Source organism: Asterias amurensis, chromosome 10, assembly GCF_032118995.1.
Source record: "Asterias amurensis chromosome 10, ASM3211899v1".
NCBI classification, from domain to species: Eukaryota; Metazoa; Echinodermata; class Asteroidea; order Forcipulatida; family Asteriidae; genus Asterias; species Asterias amurensis.
The window spans coordinates 8,177,279-8,200,446 of record NC_092657.1 but is presented as its reverse complement, the minus strand read 5'-3'; the positions used below and the strand labels follow the sequence as shown (position 1 = coordinate 8,200,446).

The window sequence follows — 23,168 nt, the reverse complement described above, 5'->3', positions numbered from 1 at the left end:
TTCTTTCATGACCAATTGAGTTTAATTTGTTACAGGTTTGTTATTTTGTGCATATGTTGGGATACACCAGATGAGAAGACTGGTCTTTGACAATTACCAAAGGTGTCCAGTGTCTGTAAACTTGATGCTGAAGACTGAATGACAAATGATGACATTTTATTCAATATTCATAAATACCCCAGACAGTTTCGCAGCTCCTATTGGTTGAGAGCGCGTCACGTGGTGGTGTTTAAATGGCTGATAAAGACACAGCTAGAGCTGTTAAGAACAGCTGGCTTCGGGTGTTGGGCGCACAAGCTCATGTACTCCAACTTAACTTATGCGAAGCGCAATTCATAGCAATTAGTAACATCACGTTAGGTGTATTCACACGCGCGTACATGTATTCACACCACCACCCGACGCACACAAAACATTTTGACAAAAGATTTTGAAAATTTCAAAAGCTTTGTGTGTTGGGTGCGCAAGCTAATGTGCGCCAATTTGAATTACGCGGAAAGCAATCGGCAAAGCTTTAATAAACAGCGCGTAAAATGTTAGTACACGCGCGTAAAAATGTTAGTACACGCGCGTAATGTAAACACACCGACCGACCCGCAAAAAAACAATTTTACCAAAGTTTTTGAAAATTTAAACGGCCGTTTACTCATTGTCTACTCTTTTATTCCCTTATTTAAAAGGTTTGACTTCAGTGATTAATTTATCAGTAATGCCAAACCTTTGAAGGTGTTGTCATTTGTCAAAAAACCTGTAGCATCCTCTACTTAAATTTTCAAAGGCTTGAAGTACCTCATAGGATAGTTCCCACTTGACTTCACACCTTGCAAAGTCTACAATTTTCAGGGAAATCAAGTGATTTTTTTTCTGCCAGACTGCGTTATGTGTAAATACTGCGCGCACTGGTGTTTAATCAAATTTCTTGTATGATTGGTCGATGAACCACTTGGCTAGGTAGAGAAGTTTCCTGTTTAAACAGCGTTGATGGAGAACTTCATGATGTATCTATTGGTTGATACTTGCACTCTCAGACTTTGGTGTTGTTTTTATTATTATGAATTCATTTTGATTTTGAGTCCAAAACCTGGGGCGGATTGCATCAAGCGGTCGTACATAAACATATATGTCGTATGTGCTATAGCCGGCTATGAAATAAACAGTCTTTAATTATAGACTGTCTAAGGCAGTAACTGCTGACTAAAGACCGTTTTATTGCAATCCGCACCTGATGTGTGAAAGCAGTGAAAACATAGAATGGCATTTGTGTCTATTTTTTCATGACACTAATGGCCGATTGGTTCACATAATGTGCAAAAGGCAGTAGTAGGTACCTCATATGTGTAGTAAAATAATGACATGTTTTTGTTCTTGTCTTTGTTAGATTGCGTTTCATGAGTTAAATCCATTTCCAAGGAGACATATTAATAATAAGCGAGCTTTACACCGAGCACAAGTCAAGGTGAGTTGCAAACTAAGAATCATGTATTAATCACTTCACATTAATAAACGTATTCACCGTGCCTCTGTGCAACATCATTTACAACTGTTGGAATAATTTGTTTGGGGAATGTCGTTGTCTCATTGCTAAACCAAGGAAAATGCACCAGGATCAGTCACCATATACAAACAGCCCTTGACATTTAACCATGGTACGGTATGCTGTACTGAAAACAATGGTAACCAATGGTGGCAGCCTATCCAACTCTTGTACATGTACAGTAGTTCTCGTCTATACAATAAATGGGGATTGTACAATAACTCCTAGAGAAAAGGAGATTTTGAGAGCGACATCCAGCACGTAAAGGACATACATGTACAAAGCAACTCAGCCTACATGTAATAATTCTCAAACCATTGGAGTTACATGTACACGTACGTACATTACGACTCTGCAAACACCTACAATGTAATTGACCAACAAGTGATTGATAAAAAGAGTTTGCAGTCTTTTTTTTAGGTAGCGATTTTTTTACGTTTAATTTATTTAAAACTTTGACAATTAAGTTCATTAGCCTTTTTGAGGTATTGTGGACACTGTATGAGTACACTGTTTGGTTTGGGTGCATATAGAAAAACTTACTCAAACCAGTGTTATACATGTAGTATTGTTCACCTATCTCAAAATGGCTAATTTACATGTCCAGGGTTGTAACAATTGTGTGATTGTGTACATGTAGACTATTAGAGTTTTTATAACTGACATACAGATCCTTGTCATTTGATTGGTGGAACTTACTTCACGTGACATTCACTATTACTCCCATCCGCACTGGTGATCAAAAAGACCTACATGTATTCGCCCATTGGGAATAGCATTTCCCATTCAACAGTTAGGATCATCCTTGTTCCCAATGTTTTTGAGCAGTACAGCGCCGCCGCGCCGCTGCTAAAACAAAGGAGCACCTGTGCAAAAGGTTGTGATCCGATTGCTATTAAATTTATTTTTGGTTGTCAGTAATTTGTGTGATTTTTCATAATGTTATACTTTCAAAAAACATCAAATGACAAGGATCTTTATGTCAGTTACATGTGTATATAAAACAAATATTAAGTGGCTTTAATTCGTGGAAAGGAACAAATATCATCACTCGGTAAAATTTTGACTGTTCCATTCCACTCGACTTTGCCTCGTCAGTCCAAATTTTACCTTGCGATAATATTCCTCCCAATCCGCTCTGAGCCACTCAATATTTGTATAAAATTTCCCTGTAAAACATAGTATAGAAATATTGACTGCTATTTAGGGGCACAGTTAAAATTATTGGCCCTCGGTGATGTCAAAACCATGGCTTCGCCTCGGGCATAGTCATGGTTTTGACATCATCGAGGGCCTCTAATTTTAACTGTTATTAAGAAGTCAATATTTCTTTTATATTCTGAATAAAGATTCTTCTAATCAACAAACCTTGATTACCATGACAGAATGCTAGTCGTACATACAGTACACATGAGCGACCTATTTGCGATCGATATTTTCAGGGCGGGCACAGTCGATTTACCATGCCCTGGGCAAAGTTAACTATTATGTCATCTTGACTGAAAAAGCTATTTCAATGACTCCATTTTTAATTAATCAGATAGAATGATTCTGTATACGTTGGTCAGTGGGTTTCAATATGAGTCCATTGTGGTTTATTATGTAGTTTTCTGATTATAATTAGTACATTGTAGTTCCAGTAGTTTATTTATGATTGTGTATTATTAATATTTCCTGTATTGCATGTATGCAAATTTAATTTCCTCCATGGTAGGACCAATAAAAAATTAATTGAATTGAGTTGAATATGAGGTATATAATATTAAATATAATAACCCTTTGGTTCTTTGTGGATTGATCCCACAGCAACAACTGGAAGAACTAGAGAAGATGAGAGATGAGTTTGTGCCCCAACGTACACCGTCAACAGAGGGCGCTGACAGTGATGATGATGAAGATTACGATACTGTAGAGGCTTTGGGCGGCAAGCAGTAAGAAGGTTGTTACTACTTTTAATTTAACATCTCTGACTGTCCTACTTTTTGAAGTCTATTAGGAAGTAAGTGAAGCTACATTTGATAAGAATCAGAGCAAAGTAGAAGTTTGCGGTAACACCATGTAATCTCTAAATGAGTTGGGTGGTTCTGAAAAGAACCGTTGGATTCAACTCGACGTTTCGACCAGTATGCTCTGATCGTCTTCTAGAGAAAGCTGGATTCTGATGCTGCTCAAGACGCATGCTGCAGGACCACCCCAACTCATTTAGAGATTATCATTACAGGTGTTACCGCAAACCTGTACTATAATCATCGTATTTTCACCATGCAAAGTTTCAAATCCTACCTAATAATCAGAGTGTTGGAAGAAAGCTGACTGTTTTATGAACCCAAATCACCAAATACAAAACTAAAGTAAAGTACTATTTAAGTAAGTCAGTTGATACATGGTACGTATGTACCTTCACAGAAATGGTTTATAAACAAGAGTGTGTTAGAAAGTTAATTTACTTTTGTTTGTAGACACTACAATCAACAATTCCCGGAAGCACTTTTATATTAAGTTCAAAATGTTCCTACAATTGATATTTTGATCCGTTATATCAAAATGGTCATATTCATACATGTGCATGGTGTACTATGTACATGTAGGAACAGGCTGAAAATCCCTGATAGGGCAGGAACCATTAGTGGCTGTTTCTCACATTAAATAGGATCTCCTAATTGTGGAAATGTTGACAGGTTCAAGAATAAATCTACTTACAGGAAAAGTATACCCTTGATCTTTGACTGTTTGATTGTTTTAATTCTTTTTAAGTATACAATAAAACTAACCATAAATTAAAACTAAACGGTCGTGTTTGTTGAGTTGTTGCCAAAAATCTAGAATGATTTTGTCAACACAAAAAAAAAGGTAAATGGAATAGAAGAGTTACTGCAAAACTGCTTCTCAGATTCACATTTTTGGAGATAAACTTATATAATTAGTTGTTCAAAACCACTTTTCTTCAAAAGGAAACTATTTTCAAATTGCTTGTAGCTTTTTACTTTCAAAAACTGCTGTACTTATCACTGGTACTTATAAGTAAGTTTTTATTAAAAAACGTAAGCCTTCCCCAACTAGTGATTATGTTAATTTATGCAAACATGTGTACGCTAAAATGCCAATACCTAAATATTGAACTGATCCTTATGGCAATTACTATCCAGACAAAGTTGAAAAACAGGAACAATATGACAGCTTTAGTGTAAGTGTTTTATAGGTCTACGGTATGTAGAAAGTCAATGCGACTATGACTGCTTTAAAAGCAGATGTCAATAACAGCATGGATAAACCCCTGGACACAGTGATCTAATTATCTACACCCAACTCCCTCCACACTGTTGCCATCATCTACAACATTGTACAATGTTCCAGATCATAGGGGGGGAACATTCACTGTAGAAAAACCCTGCGCAGTGAGCAGCACAAATACACGCATGTCCGCCAATTTGTGTGTCAAAACGTGCACAAAAGGACTCCCCCAAAATTGCAGAGATGGTCGGCGCGCATTGTTCAGAGATGTGTAAACATTTGTACCATCATTTTTGTGCATATTCTGACACCAAACTTGCAGACAGGAGATGCCTGTGTATGTGCTGCGCATTGTGTCAGTTTGAATAGACCAAAATTACGCTTGCCCAGTGACAAAAAAAGTTCATATTAAAAGCATATTTCAATGCTCATGAAACTGTAGATAAAGGTAATGAAATATGCTACATTGTTTATTGAGATTTCTTCCATAGTTTGTGTTTTCTATAAACCTACTTGCTTGTTACATGTAAGTCAAAGTCCTACATGTACCTTTCCCCTCCAACCCACCCAAAAGTCCTGTTTATTTTATAACATGTATAAGGTGCTTGTAGAAACAATAATAAATGCTACAGTAGAAGTGCTAGTTATTCAACATTTAATTATGGCATTGGTTTATTTTTTTAATCAGTAACTTAAAGATGCGTCACCCAAGTGTTGCTTAACATTTGAAAATTTAAAATGTTGTTTACAAGTCATACTTTCAGGTAAGTTCTTCATTGTGATATTATTGCACTGTGAGCCTAGCCAACTTCACACATCCTGGCTCCACCGATTACCAGAAACATGTGGGAGTTGCATTCAGCTAATTTTTCTCTAATAATTTATGCATTGGTTACTACTAGTTTACTATGAAATTAATGAGTTTTTTATGCAAGTTCCATCGAACCTCTTTATACATGTGGATACCGTTTCTTTCTTGAGTGATGCATTTCTACTAGACCATGTGAACTTGGTTTACAATAATTGTGACCATGTACTTTTTTTTGGCTAGTCTGGCAGGCAAGATACTGCACTGGTCATATGGGAAAGTTGGCATTTCGTGACATAATGTCCACATAAACCCAGTAGTTGTGAAAGTAAAAGCTGGACAAGTTTTGAGATGCCCCTTTCATTATATCAAAAGTTGATGAGAACTGGGCAGTGCAATCTCAACTAAAACATAAGATTTTATGTTTTCTTCCGTTGAGCTGTGTACAAATCGTGCCTGCAGGAAGTCCAGGCTTGGTGGTTCTTTGGTAAACATGTGATGTCAAAGGTCACATCATTTTTATTGCAATTATGAAATACATTTCAAGCTTAATATACAGTATTAATCATGTACATTATGAATACCACAGTTATACAATAGTTTAACTTTCCGTCAAATTATTTTGTAATTTAGTAATACATGTATAGCCATACAAACGTATTTTGTTTGAATTATTTTGTGGCAATTGTGTGTAATAAAACACATTTGAATTATTATTGGCGTAGTGTGATCATGATTCTGTCTGTCTAAAGTGGTGATACAGCTACTTCATTTATTCTGGTTGTTGAGCTAAGGACTCTAAAAAAGTGAGCTTAACCTTCCGATGGCCTACCGGTCTGCAGCCAGTAAACCAAAAATACATTTTAGTTAAATTTTCAGCAAAAAAGTGAAAGCCTTTAAGTTCCATCCTCAGACAGACCCGATTGACATGGTCTATGACCCTTTGGGCAGTATGACTGATCATGGAATCAAAATAACCAGTTAGGAAACACTTTCTACATGTACATACATTTGTAGGCTTTTGCACAAAAATACTGCAGTTTTAGTGTAAACACATACATGTACTAATTATCATTAAAAATGATTTTTTTTTGTTACAGCCGTTCGACCCTTTCGGGTAAACAGTATTGTCCAAGGCCCACACTTCGTGTATCACAACTTCTATAAAAAATAAACCTGTGAACATTTAGGCTCAATTGGTCATCGGAGTCGGGAGAAAATAACATGAAAACCCACCCTTGTATCCGCACATTTCGCCGTGTCATGCCATGTGTTTAAAATAAATCCATAATTCTTGAGAACGAGAATTTATATTGTTTTGCTGTTTTCTCAAAAAGTAAAGCATTTCATGGAATAATATTTCAAGAGAAGTCTTTCACCATAAACCCTGTAAGTTATTTGTAAATCTGTGATTTTTTGTTTTGTTTCTGTACCGAATGGGTCCAATAGCTTTAAATGGACTCTTCAATCTCTGGAAAAGAGTATGAAATCAACACTAGAAATGAGTTATGGGTCAATGCACAATTCAATGCCAATTAAGCATAACGGATGATAAGTGCGTTTGTGTATGTTAAATGAAATAAATTTGAAATAAAGTTGATCTTGATGACTCATTAGAACACGTTTCTTGACAGTCTACTGGCTGCAGTACCCAATGGCCACCATGGCATTTGTGTAAATCTGACCCGGGCCGAGCATCTCAGGTAATCATACCGGTACCAGCCAAGAACACAATGGATAGAGGACAAGGAAGGAGGTTTCAATTTTAGATGCGGGCAAAACAAACCCTGAGAACTGTTCCAGGGAAAACCCATGCAGTCGGGTGGGTACTGAGAACCCAATCCACATGGTACCCCTGCAGGTTCTGAACCAGGATCCTAGAGGTGCAAGGCGAGGAAAGATTAGATGTACCTCTTTAAGCCGAGTCACACCGCAGCAATCACTAAAAAAAATAATGCTCACGACGCAAAGAGAGTGCATTATATTGGTTGGATGAGCGTGCACATATTTTGCATGGAGCAATACAACCAATATAATGTGTTCTCTTTGCGGTGTGATCGTTATCGTTTTCATTTTCGCTGCAGTGTGACTCGGCCTTCAGCCAACCAGATAATGTCGCAGTGTTCACAGCATACAGATCTTTTCAGAACCACACATACATGTACATGTACGAACAAAGAGACCTACTGTACAATGTACATGTACGTGTTCTCAATTTGTATTATACTTGTTGTTTGTACTTCGTTTCTCACTTATCAATGGCTGCAATGTTGGAAATTTATTTCCAATCATTATAGTTTTGTATCTCAACAGATACAAGCCTGTACTGGGGAATAATAATTTAGCATGTGTCCAACTTAGATAGTATTATTAAAGTACATGTATACCATCCAAGTTCTGACCAATTAGTCCAAACCCTGCATACAACACCCACTATGCCACCAAACAAAAGAGTGTAAAAGGCAGTTTGACATTGTTCATGGTCACCATTCCGACAAAGCTCCTTGCTTAGGAGTGAAAGGTAACTACTAAATTATATGTAAATAACATCATACATTATTTTGGATTTTTAAAAAACACATCTTTTAATTCATCAAAGTTTCCCGATTGAGGAAATATTGACATTGTTGTGAGTGACTCGTTACATCAGCTTGATGAATGTCTGCCCTAAGTGATGCAAAAATTTTCTCTAGTACAATTTCCTTATATATTTTATTTAATTGATCTTAATTGGCTTACAATGTGTATATACAATTACATTTAGTTTATACATGTACATGTATATATATATATATCAATTTCATACTAATCACATACAAATTTTAAAGAATTTGGTTACTATTGTAGGACACAATACACAAGAAGTACTTGACACTTAATTGACTGGAAAGTACTTGAGTACAGCACTGGTACCAGTACTAGGTGCTTACAGGGTTCATAGTGGCATGTCAACATCGGGCACACTCTGTGGTCTAGCAGTTTCAATAACTGCTTTACAATACAATGGTTGCTGGTACCAATTCAAACCCAGTACATGTAGTCGATTGGAGTTTGGTTCGGCGGGATTCAAATAGTGCTTCAAACATTGGTGTATGTGTATTAAAGCCATTGGACACTTTCGGTAAACAGTATTGTCCAAGGCCCACACTTTGTGTATCACAACTTATATAAAATAACAAACCTGTGAAAATTTTGGCTCAATCGGTCATCGGAGTCGAGAGAAAATAACGGGAAAACCCACCCTTGTTTCCGCTCGTTTCGCAGTGTCACGACATGTTTATCCGTAAATCTCGATATATAGAGAATTGATATTGTTTTAAAGTTTTCTCAAAAAGTAAAGCATTTCATTGAACAATATTTCAAGAGAAGTCTTTTACCAATACCGTCTGTACACCCTGTAAGTTATTTGTAAATCTGTCACCTTTTTTTTATTGTTCCGAAAGGGTCCAATGGCTTTAAATGAGTAACCTATATTCGGATATACAAATACACAAACTAGTACAAATATACATTTGTAATAATTTGTGTACCCTGCGAGAAAGTTGCAATACAATTAGTGTGACACAAAGTATTAAGATATTAGAGGTTGCCAAACAATGTTTAAGTAACGCTCCTGTGGAGTTACATAGCTACTGTTGCCCGCTGTCTTGACCAGTGTTGGCCTTGATGGTTCTTTGCAAGATAACAAAAGGTGGGACCTTGCCCTTTGACAGATGAAATTCAAGAAATAGGAATACAAATGATTAGAAACCAACACAACTGAAACTTAGATGTGTTTACCAGAAATAGGAATACAAATGATTAGAAACCAACACAACTGAAACTTAGAGGTGTTTGTGTGCATGATTGTCAAAAAGTTATACGATAAGAACTACAATATTTAAATAACTTGAGGTTAATGATTTGAGTCTCACTATTAGTTTTGAACTTAACTCCATTCACACTTTAGCTGTTTTCACACTACCCTCCGGGAAAAAATAAGCAGCTCTATCACACTTGGATTTTTCCCCCTGAGCTACCCAATGGGCATACCCGGGGAATGTCCACCCCTGCTTTCGAGTAGCGGTAAAACCAAGGGGTATTCTTGAAACCTGCACCTGGAACCCTGTGTAATAGGGACCTAGGCAGGGACAGTGAGAAAGTGCGCCATGGTAACTGTGGTGTAAGAAACTCCAAGGGATTTGGTAATGTTTTCAAATAAAAAAATGTTAGTGCGTGTACTGGGTTTTAATTACATGTACATATAGTACAATAACCCATGTATTGTAAAGCAAGAGTGTCTTTTAGCCTTGTGTTGGGTTCACTCTTGATCTGGTTGTTTCTCTTTCTGGGTCTCTGGTGCTTCATTTTTAGGCTCTGATTGTTTCGCTGCTTCTGCTTTGCCTTTCACTGTTTGAGGCTTGGATATCCTTTGGATAGACCTAGAATCAAACATCTCCATTGCTTGAGTGGATTGTGATATGATGGTATTAATGAGGGCCTTGGCTACTGTAGTGGTAGGTGAGGTCATAGTACCGGGGGATAGATACTCCATTGGGGCTAGTAGCTTCTGAGCCAACCACTCCCCTGGACGACTCTCTTGTCTATTACACAGCAGGAGACTGCAAATAAACAAACATTGCGTATTATTAGGATAGGGTCATTGTGTGCTGTTTGTTGATGTAGTGAGATCCCCTTAAGGGCACTGTACACGTTTGGTAATCGTCAAAGACCAGTGCTCTCACTTGGTGTATCCCATCATAAGCAAAAAATAACAAGCCTGTGAAAATTTGGGCTCAATCGGTCACCGAAGTTGCGAGAAAATGATGAAAGAAAAAACACCCTTGTTGGACGAATTTGTATGCTTTCATATAGGAATATAAGACTTCTGGCTAGAAGTCTTTTATTATTTAAGTGAGAAATTATCTCTTTCTCAAAAACTACGATACTTCAGAGGGAGCAATTTCCCACAATGTTTTATACTATCAACAGCTTTCCAATGCTCTTTACCAAGTCAGTTTTTAAGTTAATATTTGTTTTGAGTAACTACCAAACATGTACCTTCCCTTTAAGTCACATGGTTAGTTTAAACGTGTTGAATACAGTGGCCACATTAATGAGAAAACTGCAAACTGATGTGGTACATTTCTCTGGAAAGTTGTATCCATCTACGTTTAGCGATGTTAACCACATCTCAGGCTGCATTGCGTGAAGCATTGAAACTTAAATGTTAAATAAATTAAATGCAGGCAATTTTGGAAATACAAATGAGATGCAATCAAATAAGATGTTTGTCGGAAAAACCATTATGGATAAATAAGACAAAACACGGCAATTATGATATTTTCCAAAACTTTTTTTGGCAAACTTTAAATCCTAAAATACATCTTACTAATTGAGAATGTCCCTCCTGGGATTAGAATAAGCATTTGGAGAAAAGTGTATGTTCAATAAACAACTCAACATTAAATCCCCTTTATCTAAGTTTCATTCTCTCGCATCTCTTGGTGTTTCTACTTTCACAACCAAAAGTGGTATCAACATGAAGTGTAAACAGCATTAAAGCGAGGACAAAAGGCAGTGGACACTATTGGTAATTACTCAAAATAATTGTTAGCATAAAACCTTACTTGGTAACGAGTAATGGGAAGAGGTTGATGGTATAAAACACTGTGAGAAACGGCTCCCTCTGAAGGGACGTAGTTTTCGAGAAAGAAGTAATTTTCCACGAATTTGATTTCAATACCTCAAGTTTTAGAATTTTGAGGTCTCAAAATCAAGCATCTGAAAGCACACACCTAGGGTGTTTTTTTTTTTAATATTATTTTGCTTCGAAGACTGATTAAGCTCAAATTTTCACAGTTTTTTTGTATAATATTGATTTTTTTTTATAATATTGAGATACACCAAGTGAGAAGACTGGTCTTTGACAATTACCAATAGTGTCCACTGTCTTAAATGCGCTCTTTTCAAATGAATAGTAAAATAAATGGATGTTTAGATTACTTACGCTGGTCTATAGATAGACAGTCTCTCAAAACCAAGCTCTTGGGTTTCTGCTTCAACCTGTCCCTGTAACACACAAACACAACGATATCAAAGTATAGTGAATTTATGTACCAAGTCAAGTATGACATGTGTAACGTAGACCATTCTGTGGAGGTCACGTGATGTTACATATAGCAAAAGAGGTGGGTGGGATGAGGCTATAAAGAGAGGTGGGTGGGATGAGGCTATAAAGAGAGGTGGGTGGGATGAGGCTATAAAGAGAGGTGGGTGGGATGAGGCTATAAAGAGAGGTGGGTGGGATGAGGCTATACAGAGAGGTGGGTGGGATGAGGCTATAAAGAGAGGTGGGTGGGATGAGGCTATACAGAGAGGTGGGTGGGATGAGGCTATAAAGAGAGGTGGGTGGGATGAGGCTATACAGAGAGGTGGGTGGGATGAGGCTATACAGAGAGGTGGGTGGGATGAGGCTATAAAGAGAGGTGGGTGGGATGAGGCTATAAAGAGAGGTGGGTGGGATGAGGCTATCAAGAGAGGTGGGTGGGATGAGGCTATAAAGAGAGGTGGGTGGGATGAGGCTATAAAGAGAGGTGGGTGGGATGAGGCTATAAAGAGAGGTGGGTGGGATGAGGCTATAAAGAGAGGTGGGTGGGATGAGGCTATCAAGAGAGGTGGGTGGGATGAGGCTATAAAGAGAGGTGGGTGGGATGAGGCTATAAAGAGAGGTGGGTGGGATGAGGCTATAAAGAGAGGTGGGTGGGATGAGGCTTTAAAGAGAGGTGGGTGGGATGAGGCTATAAAGAGAGGTGGGTGGGATGAGGCTATAAAGAGAGGTGGGTGGGATGAGGCTATAAAGAGAGACGGGTGGGATGAGGCTATAAAGAGAGGTGTGTGGGATGAGGCTATAAAGAGAGGTAGGTGGGATGAGGCTATAAAGAGAGGTGTGTGGGATGAGGCTATAAAGAGAGGTGGGTGGGATGAGGCTATAAAGAGAGGTGATGGGATGAGGCTATAAAGAGAGGTGGGTGGGATGAGGCTATCAAGAGAGGTGGGTGGGATGAGGCTTTAAAGAGAGGTGGGTGGGATGAGGCTATCAAGAGAGGTGTGTGGGATGAGGCTATAAAGAGAGGTGGGTGGGATGAGGCTATAAAGAGAGGTGGGTGGGATGAGGCTATAAAGAGAGGTGGGTGGGATGAGGCTACAAAGAGAGGTGGTGGGATGAGGCTACAAAGAGAGGTGTGTGGGATGAGGCTATAAAGAGAGGTGGTGGGATGAGGCTATAAAGAGAGGTGGGTGGGATGAGGCTACAAAGAGAGGTCGGTGGGATGAGGCTATCAAGAGAGGTGGGTGGGATGAGGCTATAAAGAGAGGTGGGTGGGATGAGGCTATCAAGAGAGGTGGGTGGGATGAGGCTATAAAGAGAGACGGGTGGGATGAGGCTATAAAGAGAGGTGTGTGGGATGAGGCTATAAAGAGAGGTAGGTGGGATGAGGCTATAAAGAGAGGTGTGTGGGATGAGGCTATAAAGAGAGGTGGGTGGGATGAGGCTATAAAGAGAGGTGATGGGATGAGGCTATAAAGAGAGGTGGGTGGGATGAGGCTATCAAGAGAGGTGGGTGGGATGAGGCTATAAAGAGAGGTGGGTGGGATGAGGCTATCAAGAGAGGTGTGTGGGATGAGGCTATAAAGAGAGGTGGGTGGGATGAGGCTATAAAGAGAGGTGGGTGGGATGAGGCTATAAAGAGAGGTGGGTGGGATGAGGCTACAAAGAGAGGTGGTGGGATGAGGCTACAAAGAGAGGTGTGTGGGATGAGGCTATAAAGAGAGGTGGTGGGATGAGGCTATAAAGAGAGGTGGGTGGGATGAGGCTACAAAGAGAGGTCGGTGGGATGAGGCTATAAAGAGAGGTGGGTGGGATGAGGCTGTACAGAGAGGTGGGTGGGACGAGGCTATAAAGAGAGGTAGGTGGGATGAGGCTTTTATGTACTACCTTGATTCTTGGGTAGAGGAATGAACTGTCTTTGTTAGCACCGGTTGATGACATCAGGTTAAAATGTTGACATCCTCCTGCCTTAGCTAGTCGAGCAACATTCATAACGTAGTCATAATCAACTTTCTTGAATCCTTCCTGATAATGAATCAAAAAGCATCATCAATAAACGACTATCAATATGCTTTACTGAGACAGATTTGCCTTATTATTATTAGCAATTGCCCAAAGCAACCAATCCAGATCCTATCTATAAAATAATTGAAAAAGTCACTGCTGTCTAGATGCTCACAGCAGTAATTATTTCCATTGTTATTATTTTATTTGTACACTCTGGTGCTAGGTTATAAATTGCATCAGTCGTTACGTTAAATAAAAGGCCAAACAACAAAACTATAAAAATCACATTCCTACCATCGAACATTGTACGTTCCGAACACCTCATTCTATATTTAACATTTTTTAAAGGAGAGATTGTTTCTGGTTATCATGTTTTCATGGACTCTTTTTGTTGTGTCTGTTTATTCTTTTGTTTTGTTTTTGTTTTACTGCGCCTTGAACACCCAGCAGGGTGAATATGTACCATTACAAGTAATTATTATTGATATTATTATGATTAATTACGCGAGAAGTTTGCTGCTTGAGTTGAGCTGTCATCAGGTTGGCTATATTGTATCAGTGTGTAGGCTGCAGGGGTAGCAATACCACACAGCTGCATATATCCACTAATCAGTATCAGTATCTTGAAGCCAAAGGTCCATTTTGAAATAAACAACAGCTTTGAAAAACAGTCCTCATTCATGCGTTCATTGTACATAATTATGTACTCACTATCCTGAAGTAGCCAAACTACACTTTGGATAATTAATAACAAAACTATAAAAATCACATTCCTACCATTCCACATTGTACATTCTATGTAAACCTCATTCTACATGTATGTATATTGAACATTCTTTATACATGTAGGAGAGAATGTTTCTGGCTATCATGTCAGATAATTTGTGATTTTGATAAACTTATCTTCAATCACATGAAACAACTTACAGTGATAACGTTTGCGCAATCATCATTATATATATTTTTGGCAGTACACATATTGTTCACAATTAGGCCTAGATGATTTTTAATTTGTTGTTTTATGATGTTAGAGCAACAACAGTAAAGTCACTATTGGAACTTTGGCCCGAGGGCAATTAATGTGCGATATCTGTGGGTTTAGTCCAATGCGACGCAAGTATTTGCGATACCATTTTTCATGAAATGTTCTATTGAACACAGCCTGATGATCTGCTAGCAGTATACCTTTTATGACTTCTAAGATACTGCTCTAGAATTGCAAGGGTCGTTAGTTCGAATGCCTTATGATTTTGTTCACAGGGCTCGGGAAAGTACTGAATACACAACGCTCACACATCGGTGTATGGTTAAAAAAAAAAGAAATTGTATTCTTTATCCCTAATGCAAATATAACATCCATATTAACTTGTACTGGTTAGCAAATCTGCACTACACAGCTTCCTTGTGAGGACACATGTTGGTTTTCATACACCTTTGTACAGTTTACAAACTAGATTATTATTACATCAGACAATGTTTACCTTGCCAGCTTTGCCTTTAGTTGTTCCCATTAAGCAGATACCAACGGTGTGATCTTTAAAAGCATCAGCGAAGTCATCCAGCTTGTCAAAATCAACAATCTTCTGATCCTAGAGTAAACACACATGAGAGAATCAATAAAGCTGAATAAAAGCATGGAAGACAAAGCTTGGAGGTAGGCCTACTAATCCTAATGGCTCATGCAAAATATGTATTCATAAATACCTTGGACAGTTTCGCTATTCCTATTGCGTGGGTGTGTATAAACCTTTGTTTATGACCGGTAAAAAGTGTTAATTCATGGGCGTGACACGCGAGCTTTGCACCTGTGCTTACAAGACAGTTTCTTCATTCCTATTGGTCGAGAGCAACGGTCGGTACAGTTGTGCCACATTACGCGATACGCGCAACGCCCACAGCATTCCCTTATAAGAAGTTGTTTACCCTAGGGGTGACGGAGGGCTTTACCATTTCATAGCTGGAGGGGTGTTGTGTTGAAAGAAAGCATTGAATAATTATAATTTTTGCATTTATTTTACTTTTTGACCAAAAGTGTTGATGTTTTTTTACCGAAAAGGTATTTATAAAATGGGAAGTGTGTTGAAGCGGTTTTCAACTAGTGGTTTAACTCCCCCCCCCCCCCCCCCGAGGCCTAGTTCCTGATAATTTTTTTACCTTGACTTAGTTTTGGTAAAATTATCAAGAACCAGGCCTCGTTGGGATTAAACCACTAGTTGAAAACCTCTTCACCACACATTGATTCCATGATTTAAAATCAACAACACACAGCATTTTTTTAATTTTACATAAAGCATTTTACAAGGCCAGAGATGTCACACAGGGCTGTTTAATTGTTATCCAGGAATTCCAACTCGTTGAATACAAACCCCTTTTCTATTAAAATAACACATACATTTTTTTGTACACTGTAGAATGCTGTGTTCACAATCACAGTATTGGCCCAACAAAGATTAATGTGATGACACAAATGGATGATGACATCAGCGGACTTGGGCTACATTTAGTGAATGTTCCTGCATATTTTCTTATGCCCCGTTGAACGAAGTACAACAGAAAACTGTAATTGTCAAAGACCAGTCTTCTCACTTGGTGTTTATCTCAACATAAAACAACAAACCTGTGAAGTTGCGAGATAATAATGAAAGCAAAAAAAACCTTGTCACACGAAGTTGTGTGCTTTCAGCCGTCGATTTCACAAAGAGTTAGGACTAGTCTTATCTCGAGTTAGGACGAGTAACTCTTCCTAACTTAGGATTAATCTTAAGGTCTGCATGCTACAGTGCAGGGTTGGGACTCGTCTTAAGTCATAAGATTAATCTTAAGTTAGGAAGAGTTTTTTTAAATCGACGGCAGATGCTTGATTTCGAGACCTCAAAATCTAATTCTGAGGTCTCAAAACCAAATTTGTGGAAAATTACTTCTTTCTCGAAAACTACATCACTACAAGAGAGCCGTTCCTCTTTATGTTTATACTACCAACCTCTCTCCATAGGCTATCCATACAAATTTTCTTTTCCCCCAGAATCGCATTTGTTTTTTATTTTGCATCAATTTCAAAAGTGTATAGTTTGATTTAAACACCCTGTACACATAATACATGTACTTACCATACTGAAATCTTTGAAGAGTTCGTCATCATACTTGACTTCTCTCCTACCAACCAGAAAGACTTTACTGAAGATCTTACTTCTGGCTAGTTCCTTGACTACTTCTTTACCAACCTCCCCAGTATGACCAACGATAAAGGCAGTCAGGTTCTTGTCTTTAAACAGCTTCATCTTTTCATCTATATTACTAGCCATGCTGCATGAAAATAATGACAAATAATCCAATCACACTTGGCACAGGACTATGTCACATTAATCTGTCATTTTGGAGGTTGACATACTGTAATAGAGTGTGAATTAAAAAACAAATTGTAAATGTCCAACTGATTTAACAAAAATCTTAGTGTTATTTGTACACCATCTGACCATAAAGTCCTTTATTTCATTTGCAGCATATGCAAGACAGTCGCAGTTTTGCATATATAATGAGCTGGGAGGGCACATTTTCAAAAAATCATATCGTGAAAACCCAGCCATGTAAAAATACAACAATGTGACAGTATGAACGAGGAATGCTTAATTGTAATGACAAAAACCATAGGAGAATTTTTAATTGTTCAGAAATAAGGAATTTCGGACTATAAAAATGATCATCGTTGTACAAAAATAACGGTCTCCGAAAAAGTCCCTTTTGTAGCATTTAACGAAATCGTGCAGACAAACCTTAATCATGTGTGTTCAGGTACATTATTCATCTACTCAACCGCTACTGTCGTTGTTTCTGAATCCACTCGAAACAGTCGGGGGCACCCTAAGTATCCGTCGCCATCAGAGCGAACTTTCTCGGTAAAAAAATCCGCCATTACTCAATGGCATAATGTGAGCCCGAACGTGATTGGTCAGAATGTGCATCAAGCGTGCCAACTGACTAATCAGCTTCTACGTAACAAAACGCAAGGCAACTTTGGTTTGGCATGATTCCTTGCTCATGTCATGCAATCACGGGGGCTTGTTTTGACAACAAAGGGGTGCCCGACTATTATTCGTTAGTATGGTGTTTGGCCGGGTTTAGCTTCAGTTATTATCTGATCTGCATCTTTACGTCTACGAAACCAAAACTGGCATAAACGCAACGGATAATTGTTATTCTGTGCCAAAATATGATGGCCTTCCAACCCAATGCTATGAATCCAGGTATATTTGAGTTTTAAAAAGAAATCCTTCTTTGTATTATATTGATTAAAATAAAATCAAAAAGGGTTCAAAACTCATTTGTTGTTTTCTTTTAACCAATGAAATGTTCAATTCCTGACCCTGGCCTTCTCCCTATTTATTAACTGTGAAATCTCAACTAAAAGCTGGAAAGTTTGGTCAGCTTCAAATTAAATATATTCAATATACAACACACAATAATAAACCAGATGACAAATCTTTTAACTTTGTTAATTTTACAAAACATTTATTTTAAAGTCCCTTTCAGCTGCTTACATAAAATAACAACAACATTATGATGCATTTCTGCACACACGACAAGTTGAAAAAACTTGAGTGACCACTGCAAAATACAAATTAAAAATTACTTGGGAAAGTACCTTGGTATATTAATATAAATTAAACAGAAATATCAGTTTTGTTCAGTTTACAAAAATATCTTGTGAGGGAGTCTCCTAGTGAAATTTATTACTCGACTAGTCGGGCCTCGGAGTCGCAACTTTTACACTAGTTTTCGATGCCCAAGATGCCTTACGGCATATTATTTGGCACAGGCGCAATGTATTAAAGTTAACGCTGAATGGATTGAAAGATTATGTAACTGGTGAAAAACAATCAGATTGTGTTCCGTAAAGTAAATTAAGACCCTTTTCAAAACCGCGGCTGCGGCATTGGATTCGGCTTCAGGCTCTGTCATGTCTGACACCCCACGGGGCATAAGCAAAGCATGCACAATTGTTAAAACAACCACGGGGCCAAGCTAGCCTGAGCCGAATCCAAAGTCAAAGCCGTGGTCTCGCAAAGGGCCTTTCGCTGTTGTGAATGGTCGCAAGCGATACAACAGCACTCTGCACTTATGACATCACTTTTGCTTGAAATACCCCGGTGTCAGACAAACATTCCACTAATTTAGCAGTCACGCCAAACGCGCCATATGGCACTTGTATGTAGTAGTAAGTAGTAACGCGAGTAAACATATAGTGGACAAGTATGTGTGCATATGTTGTTAGTAAAATTTTGTACGCTTGTCTGAGATCCATGTACTAAACTTGATTTTAGCATTTAGTGCGGAGTGCTATTGGTTCACAAGCAGGTACATGTAGTTACGACTATGCAGTGGCACGATAACCGAGTAGTTGAAAAATGTTTGCAACTCGACTAAGCAATCAACAGTCCCGACTTCAACAGTAGTCGCCCTATGTAGTCGTTCAGGCTCGGGTCTCCCCGTCACTTTAAACCGTGAAAGATTTTCAGAGAGCTGGGACTGTAAAAGGAACACAAAGAAAGCAAATAGAGTTAAAAACATACCCAAGAAGACCAAAATGTTTCAGAAACACTTTACACAGAGCAGAAAACTGACATGGACTACAGTTAGTACCAATAAATTGCAATCCCCCATTGAAATATTTTTGCTGTGTGAAATTAAAGTTAGACATGTTTGACCGTTCCCTTTTTGATTAAGAGTTAACCAAGACTTGAATCAATAGGATTTAACCCAGTATGAACTAGCAAAAAGTATTGACCACCTGATCAAATTGAAACTCAATCAATAATTATTGTATTATTTATTTTCTCAACAACGTGTCCACAAATATTGAATATACTTTCAGGTAATTAAAAAAATATTCTTTTTTGAATAGTAATATACATGTAAAATAGAACTTAGATTCGAATCATAGAAATAGAAGACCTTACTCTAAGTCTTACTCTACACATTTAATACAGAGTCTCAACCACCACGAAGAAAACCCATAACAATTCCATATTTCAATCCTGCATCAAACTGCCATGTTTTGTTATTATTGATGGAAATAATTAATTGATATTCTTTTTTTTTTCATGAGAAATTTTATTTCTTCATGATTTTTTTTCACAACGATCGTCATCAAACAATCATGATAAAAAAGAACGCTGTACGAACAGTACACAAACCAAAGCCTTTTCTTACATGATGACGTCACGTAAGCTAAAACGAAGCGGCACAAACAATGATTTTTGCACATTTTTGGCACTGAAAAAAAATATCAACGGCAAAACCTGCAGAAGTGTATGTGGTACCAAACGAAAGAACTATCCTTCGTCTATCAGAATATGGACTCCGTTTGTCTCAATCGTGCTCGAAACAGTCGGGGGCACCCTAAGTGTAAAGCCTATCAACAAAAAGTGTAAAACTTCAACCACATTTCAGACGAAGATTCACATGTATTTGGTCTCGAAAATCCGGTAAAAATGGATTTGTTTTACGAGGAAAATGTTCAAGAAACTTACCACTCCATGCTTGACCCAACACTGCCCTCTTGCTGGGACCTGTAGCCAATTTTGCACATCGTCTCCGAGTTCTCGCGCTGTCACGCGAAATCTCGAAGGGTCCGAGTGCGCCGCGCGACTGCAAATGAAACCTGGAAAATATGCTAATTATCTCGCACTCTGCGCACGGACTGCATGTACATAGGTGTTCACACACTCCAAAGTCACTATGGTCGATTACTTCTTCCCTTTGCATTCGCCATTGCAGCAAGTATAAACTGGGCTTTACTTGGTGATTAACGGTTTATATCCATTGCAGCAAGTATAAACTGGGCTTTACTTGGTGATTAACGGTTTATATCCATTGCAGCAAGTATAAACTGGGCTTTACTTGGTGATAAACGGTTTATATCCTGACTATTAACAATACAAGCAGCTGTGTGTAGTAATGCAGGCGTCAATCTTAAGACTCAGAGGTCTTTAAATATCTACGCCCATTCGACATTTTAACAAGTAGTTGCTTGTACCATGCATCTCTGCAGGTACTTACAATAAGGGCCTACCTTACTATGCCTTGCCTACACATACCGTACACCGTCATTAGCTATATAGTTAGATGCTATAAGATAACCTGCGTCGCAGAGGGTTAGGTTAAGGTAGCCACCATCAATAGTGCCAATACGCTTTTGGGAGTCCAGTACGGATGGGGCTAAATGTTATCGCAACTACAATATAAATTTATCAATCATTATCCTTTTTGTGAAAATGAGTGAACAATTGATGGCAGGAAAGTTTGATTTAGTTTTCCCAAACCATGAGGGCGCTGATTACATACTGGCTCATAAAACAGGCTCAGGTAGGTAAAGACAAATGCCATCGTGTTCGCGTGATAACGAGGGTGGCTTCAATTATTGCAGGCTCTAGCAGGCTTTAAATTGAGTGACGTCTCTGCAACTGGAAGTGGAACTTATAGACAGTGGACACTAATTGTAATTGTAAAATCTAACTTGGTACACTAACTAGTATAATGGGTCTGTAGTAGTAATGTGTCCGTGGCAGAAAAACAACAGTGAGTTTATTGATGATGTTTTTTAATTTCACTCAACAAAAAGGAAATACAAGCATTATGAATGTAAATTGAGTAGGTTGGGGAAAGATTTAGGTTAGTACACAGGAAACTTCAGTTCTGGCTGGCTAACGGTCGTAAACCTTTCACCCATCAACGCTGATTTGAAAAATGTACAGCGTTAAAAAGGCCCTAAGTATGAGACCCCTATTATACAAATATTGACAGCTTCCAGTGCTATGGTTAAAACTATGACTCCCAAGGTGATCCCCGGAGCGTTCTACAGTGTATTATTATTAAGTTACAGACCTGAATGCAACAATCTACGGACGACGCAAATTACATGTAGTTAGTGCTGGGCGAATAGTGAAATTTTGTTCTTCGGATACCGCTGGTCAACTATCCGAAATTAACCGGATATTTGAATAGTGTTATAAAACAAATATTGACTGCTTTTACTCGTGCAATGGTTAAAAACTATGACTGCCTCTAGACCCAGTAACTGGGGCGCTGTACTCCTTTTAAAACAATTTTTGTTGTTTTAAAAGGAGTACAGCGCCCCAGTTACTGGGTCTAGACTCCCTCAATGATCACCGGAGCGTTCTACTTTCCTTCGACTGCCTCGGGAAAATAGAACGCTCCGGGGATCACCTCGGGAGTCATAGTTTTAACCATAGCACTCGAAGCAGTCAATATTTGTATAATAGGCTTACAGGACAGGGGAGCCATTAGCCCAGGTTGGACTCCTCCCGTTATTCCTCCATGGTTGTACGCAGTATCCCACGCAGTGGCACTGACTGACGTCCTACCACGGCTAGGGAGCCATATAGTTTCTAGAAGTAGTCAGTGGTAGGATGGGATAACTTTCCGTATGGCGCCACCACCTTTTCACTCATTTTTACAAAAAGGGATATATCAATCAGGTAAATTAGATACTATATTATTTTATTTCGAATGAAAAAGTGGTGGCGCCATACGGAAACTTTTCCCCACTGCCTTTAATTTAATCCCTGTGATGTCGGGAGTGTGGGGATCATCACCCATTGTCCCGATTGTGTACTGTATTGACTGTACCAAGTGAAAGACAAAAATAATGCTTACCTATCGAGAAGTTGTTGGTTTTCGACGGGCAGTAGAACTGTGTATCCAATAATCAGCGAGATTATTAGCACGACAGTAGTCACAAGAACCTGGCCAACACAAACGCACGGTGACATCGAAATCAGGCAACTGTCACTGATGAAGCTATTGTAGCTACCTCCTAGCACTAGGACCCCAGGACTAAGAAATTAATTACACATCGGCCGTGCATACTATGCAACATGCCCAATGACTCGTCAAAATAATTGAGTGTTGAAGTTGGGCGTCCCAACTATAATTGGGAAGCCCATACTAGAGGACCGTCAATTCGTGGATTGCTGCAAGTTCACAGCAGTAGCCTTTATTCAAGGCGCACGCGGAATTCAAAACGTCACACACGGAACAAAACCACGCACTGATATAGGCCTACGTATTTTATTTGTAATCTTCTGTCCAATTTATACGAAGTGGTACCAAATGAACGGATATTCGACGAGAGAGGACTAAAGCTCCGACAACATTTGGGAGTGTTTTATTCTCCTTCAACTACAGCATGGAGGTGACTTTAGTTAGGACTGCCCCCAACATTAGACCGGTCCCAATTATAGTTGGGACGATTATCAAGTTGGGGCAGAACAGGTGCTTTTGGAAAGGGCGCCATCATGTAAGGAGAAGCAGACGACGAGAAAACTACACATTGCCCATGGATCGGACGAGTTGGTCAAAACAAAAGCGTTTGTAACCGTTTTTTATATAATGCATATGGTTGGAAAGATGTTTTAAAAGTAGAATACAATGATCCACACAAGTTTGCCTCGAAATTGCGTGGTTTTCCTTCTACTGTGCGA

The 23,168-nt window shown here is 38.7% G+C and overlaps 2 protein-coding genes across 2 annotated transcripts in view; one reads left to right on the top strand and one right to left on the bottom strand.

Moving 5' to 3' along the window:
- The window catches only part of LOC139942523 (TBC1 domain family member 2B-like), a 47,169-nt gene extending 42,105 nt beyond the window's left edge, over positions 1 to 5,064 (top strand). The window contains exons 29-30 of the mRNA XM_071939342.1: positions 1,379 to 1,456; positions 3,341 to 5,064. Coding sequence (XP_071795443.1) covers positions 1,379 to 1,456; positions 3,341 to 3,469 — 207 coding nt within the window. The 3' untranslated portion in view covers positions 3,470 to 5,064. The remainder of the gene's footprint in view (positions 1 to 1,378; positions 1,457 to 3,340) is intronic.
- Positions 5,065 to 5,208: 144 nt separating this feature from the next.
- LOC139942524 (oxidoreductase HTATIP2-like) lies at positions 5,209 to 22,645 on the bottom strand. Its single transcript, XM_071939343.1, has 6 exons — positions 22,342 to 22,645; positions 16,776 to 16,971; positions 15,150 to 15,257; positions 13,549 to 13,686; positions 11,563 to 11,624; positions 5,209 to 10,174 (listed from the first exon to the last, which is right to left on the bottom strand). The coding sequence occupies exons 1-6, from the start codon at positions 22,455 to 22,457 to the stop codon at positions 9,874 to 9,876; spliced, it is 921 nt and encodes a 306-aa protein (XP_071795444.1). The 5' UTR covers positions 22,458 to 22,645; the 3' UTR covers positions 5,209 to 9,873.
- Between the last annotated feature and the right edge of the window lie 523 nt (positions 22,646 to 23,168).